Here is a 12,500-nt window from a genome sequence, read left to right as displayed (position 1 = left end):
AGGTTGGACTGTCAAGTCTTCTCGGATAAGGACTATAAACGATGGGCCCTGTCTCACAACCTTTCCTGTTAAACAACAAAGCAGGACATTGAAGAACCCACACACTGTAAAGTGCAGGTGGGGAGACTCCAGGTGTTGTAATCTGTTAATTCCCCTTTCATACACATGCTTGGGTTGGGTGGGTGAGATCAAAATATGGATTGATGGCAGCTGCCAAAGGTGCCTTTACAAGCTGATGTCTGATCTCACCCTAGGGAAAGAATTGTAAAACTGCCATGAGACTTTGTGATATGTGTGGTATATTTAATCCATAACCATAACTGTCCTGCCCCAGAGTGGAGGACATGGTAGCTGCTAAACATGTCTTAAGATATCTTAGAGGCACAATAGACTATGAGCTGTGCTTTAAGAAGTACCACAGGGTGGGCAACCTACTGTTGCCCTTTCCACTTGTGAAGCCGAGTATATAGGTGTGGCGGCTCCAGCCCAGGAAAGTCTGTACTTAACTCGGTTACTAAATAACGTGGGAAGAGGATCATATAAAGTCAACAGGATCTATGGGGATAATCGAGGGGCAATAGATTTAAGCAAGAACCCAGTTAGTGACAAAGGTCTAAGCACATTGACATCAGGCATCACTTCTTGCGTGAGATACTTGTAAATGGTAAAATTGACATTGTATATTGCCCTACAGAGGAGATGGTGGCTGATATTTTCACAAAGCCAGCAACCAAGGTTAAACTGAACACGTTTAAAAAATTCCTGTTTGGATGGTAGCATATCCTGTTATAATCACACTTACTGTGCAATTAGCTTTAGATGATAAAAACAAGTGGGGGTGTTGCGTTATGTTTTTATACATTACGTCATTTTAAATTAGGTGCATTATGGGTGTTTTTTTTCTTGATCCCTCTTGCTCTTGATAATTGCAATAAAAACCACAGTGGAAGCAATGAGTTCAACAATTATTATTATTGTATCATCATTATTTTTTTTTTTATCTTCTGTTTATAGCCAACATAGCAAGTGTTCTTAAAGTGGGAAATTTTTGGGGCTAAAGCTATTATGAACTTTAAAGCCAAAATCACATCCTCTTCTCTGTTGCTTTGTCATGCAAAATGTAGGGTTTGCCTATTAAACCAGAAAAATGAAAAGCCAGTCCATCATTTATTAGCTGTCCAGCACACTACAGTGTTTCAACTTGATTGAGATGAAAAACTTTGAATGAATGACTCAATGAAAATGTTTACTGTGTTCCTTGAAAATGCATCCTTATTTTGTTTCATACAGTGTGTAGTCCATCTTTAGATTTCTTTTTTTCTATAGCCCCAGTTCCTGTTAGGCGAACGATGTTTTCTCGACGTCCTTTTGGATGGAGGGGTCGTTTTGGATGGATGGGTATATGGAGTGGTGGATTTTCAGCTTATAGGCTACGGAATCCTGTATCTTACAGGAGACTTACGCCTCAAGCAATGAAACGTAAATCATCAAAACAAAAAAGCAATCAGAAGCCTCTAAATGTGCGAAGGGAGTTTCCAGAGACATGGCTCTGGACAGAGGAAACAATAAAGTAAGTCTTGGTGTGGGTCTGTTGTTGTAATGCTAACTGCCACTAAATGCACAGGTCGCCCAAGCTCTACGATTCACACATGACGTATTTGAACGTCATATCAACATGACCGTTAATTTGGATAATAGCAAAATTGCGAGGGTTTGTATGGGGAAAATGTATCTGAATGAAAGGCAAAACGAAACGCGGTGTATTTTCAATGTACGAACGTGGTGATGTTTATAATTACCAAGTCATCGTGGAATTGCATTTGGAATTAAAATGTTTAGAAAGGTTGCCAATGTGTTGAAAAACGTTGGAAAATCGTTATGAAACATTAAACAAAATTGCCAGCGATTGATGGGAAACGTTGTTAATACATTATGAATCATTGACGAACGTTGGAATGCATTGTAATGCATTCAAAATGCGTTGAAATGCATTCTAACACAAATAATTTCATTAAGCCCGGTTTTCCAAAAGAGGGTCACAAATTAGGAGTCAATTTTCAATAAAATTTTCTCACCTGAACTCCCTTCCAATTTGATACATTTTTTGTCATCCAGCAGCGTGGTTTTCATGATCACACAAAATTATCGGAACAAGTGAGCCGCAATGAGGGTTTGTGTAAAATCTGGAACTCGGAACTTGGAACCGGTTTTTCCCCTTACTGACCCTAGCCTCGGAAGTGCCTTTGTCAGTTCTCATTTACGTCACAGTTGCCAGCAAAAACAAAAGAAACCGTGAACGAAAAACCAAAATTAATTAACAAGTAAATAACAAGTAACTTCGAACGCTTGCCGACGACTCTTCGATTAACTATCAACATTCCATTGGATGAGAACCAGAACCCGAAGTGCGCAAAGATGCCAAGTCTAATACCATGTAGAAACGGGAAACAGAAGGTGAGCGAAACAAACATCATTTCATAGTGTTTTCCCTGATTAGTAACAAGTCATATTCTAGAAAAGGGTTTTTAGGCCTGGGGTTAGACAAATGGAAGGTTTAATTTTGGGTTACTTTCGGAAAGGTAAAACAATGACCTGCAAGTACGATTGACCCGTCAAACTGAAAGTGACTTTTGTTTTAGACCCGGCCCAATCTCGGTCTTAAATTTCTGGGACACCTGATGTCCCTTGTAGGGAAAAAAAAACTATTGACTTTTCTCATGAATGCCTAAAGTTATAGTGCAATCAACATTGAAAAGGGGGGAAGGGGTTGCATTTTGGGTTGGTGTCACCATCTTTTTGGCTGGAATTGTAGCTAGGCAACTAGACGTCATAATCAAGCATTACTTGATTACTCGAGGTGCAAATGCTTGGAACCAACAGTCAAATCAAATACGTGAGATAAGGGATCTTGCAACCTTTAAACGTGGGATATCCTAGGACACATTTTAAATCGCTAGGGCACATTTTTTTACATGGCTTGTTCGTATTATTACATAGTAAATTATGTTGGTTACTAATTATTACTATTGTTTAAATTTCTTTGACATTAAATAATATTTAGCGCTAAGTTATACCTAGTTTATTAGTCGTTTTAACATTTATATCTTGTAATTCTTGTAATTTTTTTGGCATTTATATTTTGTAATTCTTACACGGGCATGTCTGAAAACCAGCTTGATTGATCTTGTCTCTTTCAACTTTGCAGTAGTGAAATGGTTTTCCGACATGTGTGACTAGGTCAAAAATGTTCACTTACTTAAATGCTCAGCTTGCATTACAAAACTTCGGTGACTAGCAAACGTGACAATCGTGTTTTAGAATTTCAGCGGTTATGAGCAAAAAGCGTAATGCGGGCTCTCTTCGTCGTCCTCTTTCGTTTGATGATCGATCATGATGCCACATGACAAATACAGTTCATCGTAGCCGCCGGGCTGGCTTTAAATGGCTTACCCTTATCCCTTTGAAGACATCGTTTTGACGTCAATAGACTTTACAGCAGCAACGAGAATGATGCCTTAAAAGGTGTAATAATAATGAGATTGTTTTGATCAGGAAAGCCATGCAATTTTGCAAAAATTTATGCAAATAATTATAGCTTTCAACACGAAGAAAACAGTTTTCGAAGTGACTTGTACTGAATATTCACTACTTTTAATTCCGAAAAACGCCAAAAACTGTAACTCAATCTTAACTCAAACTTATTATAACTCAATCTTAACTCAAACTTAACTCAAACTCAACTCAAACTCAACTCAGCTCGTAACTCGATGAATAGCTCCCCATGTTGATATGATGCTCAAATTATGTCATGTGCAAATCATAGAGCTTGGGCCACCTTTGCTATATAAATTATGCACTAATAACCTAATTTTCATAAGCAATCATGTTATTTAACACGGAGCAATTTCCTGTGGTTGTAAAAGTTAATATCCTGTAGCAATCTAATAGTGGCTTATTTTGTAGGTGAATTTGTTATTAATATCATCTTGCTGAGCTTAACCACCTTTAATCATGAACAAGTTTCCTTTTACTACAAGTGTCACAATAACTTGGCGCACCAGCTGTAAGGTGGGGTCTTCTGCTGAGGCGATCTCTACTTGTTTTGGCACTAACACAGATGGCATAGCTTCAATTGCAACACAAGTAGAAGGTTTCGCATGCCCATCTGACGGCCAGAGCTTCTCTTTCAAATCAGGAGTGGGGTTTTTCAACCTTACTGAGTTTGCGGCGTAATAGATGGGTCTTTAACTCCCATCTTCTTGCTCTTGCTCGAGTATTGCTCTGATTCCAACCAGTAAACCGTCAGTTGTAACACAAGTTAGGGCACTTTGTCTGTGGTAGGCCATCACTGGTGCATGAGTTAATCAGGTTTTGATGTCTCAAAGTGCTTTCTTTTCTCTGAGACCCCATTGCCACTTGGGGTCTTTGCAAGTCAAGTCCCACGATGGACTTGATATTGTCACAAAGTTTGGGATGAATTTTCCACAAACTGAACTGAACCTAGAAAATGTCTTACTTAAGATTGATTTTGAGGGGCAGGTGCTTCAACAATAACCTTCACTCGCTCATCAGAGAATTTCAACCCCTCTCCTGAAAAAAAACATTGCCTTTGCCTATGTAAGTCATACTTGAAACAATTTCATGCTTTTCATAGTTGAGGTTGATTCCATTCTCCTGCAACTTGCTCATGACTCTTTCCAAGTTTTCGAAAAGACATGTTCCTTGTCATCTGCACCAACTACTCGCAGGTCATCATGCAAGTTGTAGGCCCCCGGGCAGTCTACCTGCCACACAATTTACTGGAACTTTTCTGTCGCCATGTTTGTGCCAAAATGAGGGTGCTTGTATCTATACAAGCCAGCCATTGGGTGCAGCCTTGATTCTGGATGCAGGTAGATCTGATGGAAATTAGGTCCAGCTTGAAGAATATTTCAGCATAGGACACTTCTTGGAGTGTTTCCACAACTGTGGGAATGTGTGTCTCTCCACCTTCATTTACATAAGCATAAACATTCTTGTCACACTCCAATGGGCTAGCGTTACCCCTCATTATGAATTCAGATTCTTTCCGACATTAAATTACAATTACAACGTAGCTCCTGAATCTATAATTATAGTAACGTTCACTGGCTTATCTTCAATCAGCATGTCTACGGAGTTTTGTACATCTCTGTTCCTTGTGCCGTACATGTAGAAATCATCCATGTTTCCATAGTTCTTATCCATCGTTTCCTCTGTCACCTGACATACATTACGCTGGCCCCGTGGATTTCTTTCCTTCCTTTCATGTCTGGGTTTTCCACAGCTATTTCCGTGAAACTGGCTTGATTCACGGTTTGGTGTACGTTCCTTAATCTGTTTGGTCTTGCAACACACTTTAAAATGGCCGACCTTCCCGCATTTTTAAGGGCGGCGCCTCGCTTGGGACTTTACGTCCCATTCGCGCCTTCCCTTTAGGGTGCAGTTTTTTTTTTTTTAAGTTTTAATTTTCTGTTTTCTATTTGTTATGCACTTTTGTTACATAAGTAAAATTTATCTGATATGCCCAATAAAGTCGTTAAAAAAAAAAAAAATTTTCCACACTTATGGTCACGTGAATGATAACATTCTTTTGCAATGTGACCTGCTTTGTTGCATCGCCAACACTTTCCTTCTTGTTTTGAATCAGTGGTAATGTTGTTTACTTGCCCCCCTGGTGTAAGAATAAGAGCTTCCTTCTCATGGTACTGACTGACCATATTCATTAATTAATTAAATTAATTTATTTATTTATTAAGAGTCAGAGTTTCCTTCCAGTACAGTTTGTCTTTTAGCCACAAACGTCAGCAGGAATTGAGTGAAGAAACATATCTCAGACTCTGGGTCCAGCAAGGTGAAGTAAAAGAGCTCTCTTTTGGGTAGGGTCGGTAATCCCAGAAGCAGTAACGTACATTTCGAATTCAGCTTGGTATAATGCACAGAGTTCGCTTCTTTCTGTCATCAAACAACAATATCTTTGTATTATACCTTAATTTATCCCTATTTAACTTATTGTAGTACAGTTTGGTCTTCTACTTATGTAACAAACTTAAATCGCAGTTTTCTTCTTCAAAAACGAGCTGTGCGAGCTATGACAAACTCTAATCACCGCGCACCTTCTGCACCTTTATTTGCACATTATTGATTATCCTTAAGATATTTTTAAAGTGAATTCCTTTTATACCGCAAAATTTAACTGAATATTTCTGTTAATATCTTTCTTATCTTGGAAAACTGTCTAAACCTAGGCTTGCTTGAAACCTATGCCATTGACTTCTGCACTGGCGTTGGCCCTTTATTTAAAAACTCTTTGTAATCAAGCTATTTTGATCAGCAGATCATGGTTACGTTTCACATTGTTATTTTGTGTATGCCTGTAAATTTCCTAATTGGTAAGCCGATAGATCTCGTTCCAATTTGAAAGTTTATTTATTTGAAAGGGTATTCCTCTAATAACTTCTTAAAGCAAGGAGGGAAAGTTCAATTCTGCCATCTGGCCATTGAACTGACATAGGTGGTTAGTAGTTGTGATCTCAAGAGGTCTGGCAGGCTTTTTGTTTTGTAGCTTCAAGTTGTACAAGTCATGTAGGTTTGGTTAAACCACTGGTATGAATGAATAGAGAATGTGCCTATGGCTTCCCTTTTGGCCCTCCAGTGGCTTATATCTTCATGTTTCATCTCGAAGACAAACTCACTTGTGATGGTGTAATGCCCACATGATATGTTGGTCATACTCTGGCCAGAATACCTAGCTCTTTAAATTGATGCAGTTGAAATTCTTACTATCCATAAGAACCTTCTCCCCATGTAGCCTTTCGTTTATGATGGAGTTTCTGGTTGGCAACAAGATCCTCTCTATTGGCATTGAAATAATAATTTATTACTCTTGGTACGTATACACAGATTGAAACACTAGAAAACTATTTAACGCTTGCTTACTGTTGCATTTCCAAAGCCGCATGGATAAATGCTACAAAGATTGCTTGCTCAGAACAATGATCCACTGTGCATATTTACTTTGTTGCCATAAATGGCAATCCATTCAGAATATGAGTAAAATATCTCCGTTTAGTTACCGGTATGTATTTTTTTCCTGGGTCGGAAAATAGAAAAGTTGTGTAATAAAATTATGTCTTTCCTGTCACTCCCCTGCCAAGTATTACCATTTTGCCTACAGCCTTATGATCCACATAATTATATTTGGTTGGTTTCAGGGGGTAGTAGAAATGCACAGATTTATCCGGTAGACACAGTAGAATATTTAATCGATCTGCAATGGTGTTGAAGTCATTGTAATGCGAATGGCGTTTTATTGGATCTTTAAACAAAATATACCCTCATGGAGCTCAAGAATGAAACGTCAATTGGATAAACAAGATAGGTGTTTAAAAATACGTATCTGGAATCTTAAAAGCAACGAGTAATGGGCTGCAACAACAATTGCATCTTTCGCCCGTCGAAACTAACTGTGGTGTTGTGTACAACGGAAATTGAAAATATATTTATTATTCTCTGGTACATGTAAGTTTTTTTTGGTTGGATATCGGTTTAACAAACTCAGGTTAGGAATCAAACGCTTTGAGTCAGGATCCGTGATCTCTGTTGTCTGACTATTTATATTTATTTTTACTCAACTCTGCACAGTCTTCGTGCAGGTAAAAAACAACTGGCAATTTGACTGTCTAATAGTTGGAAGTCAAGAATTATTTGAAAAAAAACTTGCTGTCCATTTTTTGCTTCAATATTCAAGGAAAGGGTTCTTAAGTAAAGAGTTTGATCCTGAACACTGGTGGGAAATTTATTTAGTTGCGTATGGTTTTTGACACGGAGTGTCAGGGCTTTTTTATGTTGCAGTTAATTTTTCATTTCAGTTAATTTTTTTTCTAACTAGTTAATTTTTTTTAACTAGGTAATTTTTTTTTAAACTAGATAATTTTTTTTAACTAGGTTTTTTTTTAATCAACTGTCTAAAGAAGGGATTTTCCTTTTTTAGGGGTGTAGTTAAAAAACAGGGGCTTGGTTTTTTAGGGGGTATGAAAAAAGATTGATCAAACAATAACATTAATTTAAAAGGATTCCCTTTTGGGATCATGTGTATTTTGTGCTTCCCTCGACCGACATATTGGTCGACATATCGACCGATACTCGACCGACATGTCGGTCAACGTATCGACCGACACTCGGCCGTTATGTCGACCGAGATGTGTCGGTCGACCTATCGACGGACATATCGGTAGCCTATCGGTCGATATGTTGACCGATACATCGGTCGACATATCGGTCGATATGTTGACCGATCCATCGGTCGAGTATCGGTCGATATGTCGACCGATAGCCTACCGACGTTCCGCCGATACTTCACCGCTGCTTGCGTTTTGGTGACTGTAGCTTGCGTAGCAGACGTAATTTAACCAAGGTTAGAAACTTCTGCCAAGCAGCGCAGAGATCCCTGATCTACTCCCCGCTTCTCAGAGGCTTTTTTACATAAATCCGTTGTAGTCAATCGCACAAAAGCGAACCAAAAATCAATCAAACTCAATCGAGCCCAATGTTGATTTTCCACGTGATTTTTATTCATGATTATTTTTTACATTGTGGCTGAAAAGCCCCAATGGGAGAGCTTCAATAAATGTATGTATGTATGTATGTGTGTATGCAATCGAGCTGGAATTTTCGGTGAGTTTGATTAATTGAACTCCTGCATTAGAATACGGAACTCACTTGAACCAATCGAACTCAATCGACGCGATTACTTCGATTTTGACTGGCAGAAAGACAAAAGACATCTAGTTTCAATTGAATCGGAAAGATATCCCTCTAGTATATATTTGAAGCAGTTTGACAACAAAAATCTTTAAAGTAACCCGGAATTAAGCAAAATCTTTAAGTAAAATTTTGTGTCTCTGACAGTATTTCACTTGTGTGTCTTGCTTAACAACGACTGAATTTGCGGCACCTGATCCGAACTTAAAGCCTTCAGAAATTTTTGAGGTTGACCAAAAAAGGATGGAATGCTTATAGCTTGTATATCTTACACTGACAGTCTAAGCTTTTGACTTATATTAGAAGACAGTCGACCGATAAACCACAGACAGTCGACCGATATTCCGCCGACAATAAATGGTCAACTCATCGGCCGAGTGTCAGTCGACATATCGACCAATACTCGACCGATATGACGGCCGACACATCTCGGTCAACATATCGGTCGAGTATCCGTCGATATGTCGACCGACATATCCGTCGAGTATCGGTCGATATGTCGGTCGAGGGGTGCACAAAATATACATGATCCCCCTTTTGTAGGTTCTGTTCCACTTCATCATTGATAACTAAGAAGTAAACAATTGCTGTATTCCTTCCTTTTCACAGTCATATTTCCAGCTGTTGCGTATAATAATTTGTAAAAATCTCTTCATTATGTTTTTTGCCCAAAAATATTGTATTTTTAGTATGTTTTTGTGTTTAAGACAATCATACAGTGACCATAAGAAGTTGTTTACAAAACTTACAGACATCTCAGTTCATGTGTTACAGTGGTGCTATCCATTACAAGAATAAAAGCCTGTGATATATAAGCCAGTGCTTGTTTTGTTTTGGCAACAGTGAGAAGACTGGAATGATGGTTCTGTCTGTCAAAGTCCCAGATAGAATCACAAGCTGGGTAGCAAGTGCCTTTGCCATGTCCAATTCCTCTGGACTTGGAATTTCAAAGCCAACTACTCTCAAAGTCTTCCAACCATTCTTTGTTTCTCTGACGCTGCCATACTCCGTAATTCGTGGTGAAGAGGTGTCCATAATAGCAACAGTGTTTAACTATGAAAGCAAGTGCCTCACAGTGAGTATCTATCATTGCAACAGAGCAATTTCAGCATTGTGTTAACATGACATGTTATAAAAGCATGAGAGTTTTCTTTCCTTCCTTTTTTTCTTCTGAAATGTTTCTTGATAACTGAAGCTAATAGGCAAAAAATGATCCAAACCACTTTTGCTGTTTTCTGTAAAAGCAAGGGTTATAGACCTTATTCATAAAAAAAGGCACCTGTTTTTTTTATTATTTTGCTTATGTGCAAATTAGCCTACCAAGCATCGTTTCAGAGCAAGAATTTTTTTCAGTTCACTGTATGGAATCAAGACTTGGTACATTAATTTGCACTTGTACAAAAAAATTATAAATTGTCTGCCATTTATTAGTAAGGTATATACTTGATATACTTCTTAGAACCTTATTAAGAGGGAAATTCCACTTGCTGGTTTAAAATGGTGTGTCAGGCTGCCGCTGCCTGCAGTACTTAACCCTGTGCACTTTAGGTCGCTATTTGTGTTTTGTCGCTGAGACAAGCTAATGCAGTAACATTGAATCAACGAACAACTGGCTTTCCAGTGCCTGCGCCAACTTTAAGTATATTATGAGACAAAATTCTTATGATGACTTTTAAGTGGAGAAGGGAGAAAAAAGGAAATAGCGTATTTACCTGAGTCCACCACTCTTATTGTGCTCAAAGATCCTTTCTCTACATATTCTTAAGGTGTAATTGCATAATACAGTATGCAGTTTCTTATGTACATGTAACGATATGCCATTAATGATTCATGTCCATTTGACTTTTCTTGTTTTGCTAATAATTATTATTTTAGTGATTACAGTTGTTTTGCCACTTCTCTTCTTGAAATTAAATTTACCAACCTCTAGAAAGATCACTCTATATTTGTTGCATTTTGCTTCAGGTTCTACTGAGTCTGGAGTATTCCTTGGACTACGACGTCATGTCAAATTATTCCCAGGTAATTTGCGTGTGCAGCAAAGAAGCCAAGTCTGTGCACTTTAAGATTGTTCCTAAGAAGCTGGGCCAGTTGCCTCTTGCTGTTGCTGCTAAAGATATAGCTTCGTCCGCTTGTGGAAATACCAGTGAACAGATTCATCTTGGTGTGAGTGATGCTGTCATAAGGAACTTGCTGGTTGAGGTAAGTTTGTCATTTGGTCATAATATTATAACCTCTTTTGTCTGGTTTTTGTTTTAACTGCCTTTGGCTACATCCTTGTTTTCTGCATTAGTAAGAATAGCAAGGGTGGGAGCTGGCTTGCATCTTTTACTAACAGCATTCACTTCATAGAACAAGCTGTTTGATAAAGAGGAAGCCGGAAAAATGGTGACGCGAGTGCAACCCAACAAAAAAGAGATTTCTATTAGAGTGGAATTTAACTGCTATCTTAAGTTTATTCCCATGTAATCCATATGAGTGTTAGCCCTAGAAATGCTATTTTTGGGTGCTTTTTAATGCTTCCTAGCAGGGCCAGGGTTTCTCCTCCATCTTTCTTGGGAAACAAATCCTTGAAAATAGGAGGTGCAGCTCTGTTCCCCTTCCAATATCTACCCTGGAAAGTTCAAAAGCAAACACATTGCTCCCAGGGTAGAAACACACATACGTAATTGACCACTCCCCATAGGGGCTTTTCAGGGCCAATGTAACACAGTGAATGTTCAATGACAGAACAGCAACAACAACTGTTAAGAATTCCGACTAGCTGGAGGCAAACCAGTTGGCTATTTACAAAAGCAGCTGAGAAGTTGAACCAGGGACTACCAGGAACAAATTCAATTAGTGGTTAGAACTGATCTTGAACCCGAGATCTCTGGATCTCAAGGCAAGCACCTTTACCACTGAGACGCACCGCCTCCCTCAAGATATTAGGGACCTTTAGATTCTACAACGAGGACGAGAACAAGTACGAGTTTTGACTGCCCGTTTTTAGCGAAAATACTAAGGAAATTTATAACCCGTACGCTTAATCTTACTCTTTGTTAGCAATATAGGTTGCTCAGTTATTCTTATGGCTGGTAACTGAGCCTTTTTGCTCATCAAAAAAGCCTAAACTGCTACCATGTTGTTAACTTGTTTTGATTCGACAACATTTTCGCAAAACCTCATACTAAAATGACAGCGGCTTCACGTTTTTCCCGCCAAAATGACGCTGGTTTGCGCGCGCTCACTGTTGCCTTATGAGAAAACCTTGTACTCGTAGTCGTTCTCGTACTAGAATCTACTAGAATCTAAAGCTCTCTAATATTAGAGAGCTTTAGATTCTAGTACGAGAACGACTACGAGTACAAGATTTTCTCATAAGGCAACAGTGAGCGCGCCCAAACCAGTGTCATTTTGGCGGGAAAAACGTGAAGCCGCCATCATTTTAGTACGAGGTTTTGCGAAAATGTCGTCGAATCAAAACAAGTCAACAACATGGTAGCAGTTTTGGCTTTTTTGATCAGTAAAAAGGCTCAGTTACCAGCCATAAGAATAACTGAGCAACCTATATCGCTAACAAAGAGTAAGATTAAGCGTACGGGTTATAAATTTCCTTAGTATTTTCGCTAAAACCGGGCAGTCAAAACTCGTACTCGTTCTCGTCCTCGTTGTAGAATCTAAAGGTCCCTAATTACTTAAAGCCTGGTATGAGCCTAGAAGGCCCATCAGGCCGGTGC

General features: G+C 38.8%; 1 protein-coding gene across 1 annotated transcript in view; it reads left to right on the top strand.

Moving 5' to 3' along the window:
• Nucleotides 1–12,500, top strand: part of LOC137992457 (alpha-2-macroglobulin-like) — a 103,742-nt gene that overhangs the window by 52,519 nt on the left and 38,723 nt on the right. Inside the window, exons 19-21 of the mRNA XM_068837803.1 lie at nucleotides 1,327–1,570; nucleotides 9,625–9,856; nucleotides 10,747–10,983. Of these exons, the coding sequence (XP_068693904.1) occupies nucleotides 1,327–1,570; nucleotides 9,625–9,856; nucleotides 10,747–10,983 (713 nt within the window). The remainder of the gene's footprint in view (nucleotides 1–1,326; nucleotides 1,571–9,624; nucleotides 9,857–10,746; nucleotides 10,984–12,500) is intronic.

Source organism: Montipora foliosa, chromosome 2 (assembly GCF_036669935.1).
Source record: "Montipora foliosa isolate CH-2021 chromosome 2, ASM3666993v2, whole genome shotgun sequence".
In the NCBI taxonomy this organism is placed as follows: Eukaryota; Metazoa; Cnidaria; class Anthozoa; order Scleractinia; family Acroporidae; genus Montipora; species Montipora foliosa.
This window is presented reverse-complemented; position numbering and strand designations above follow the sequence as displayed.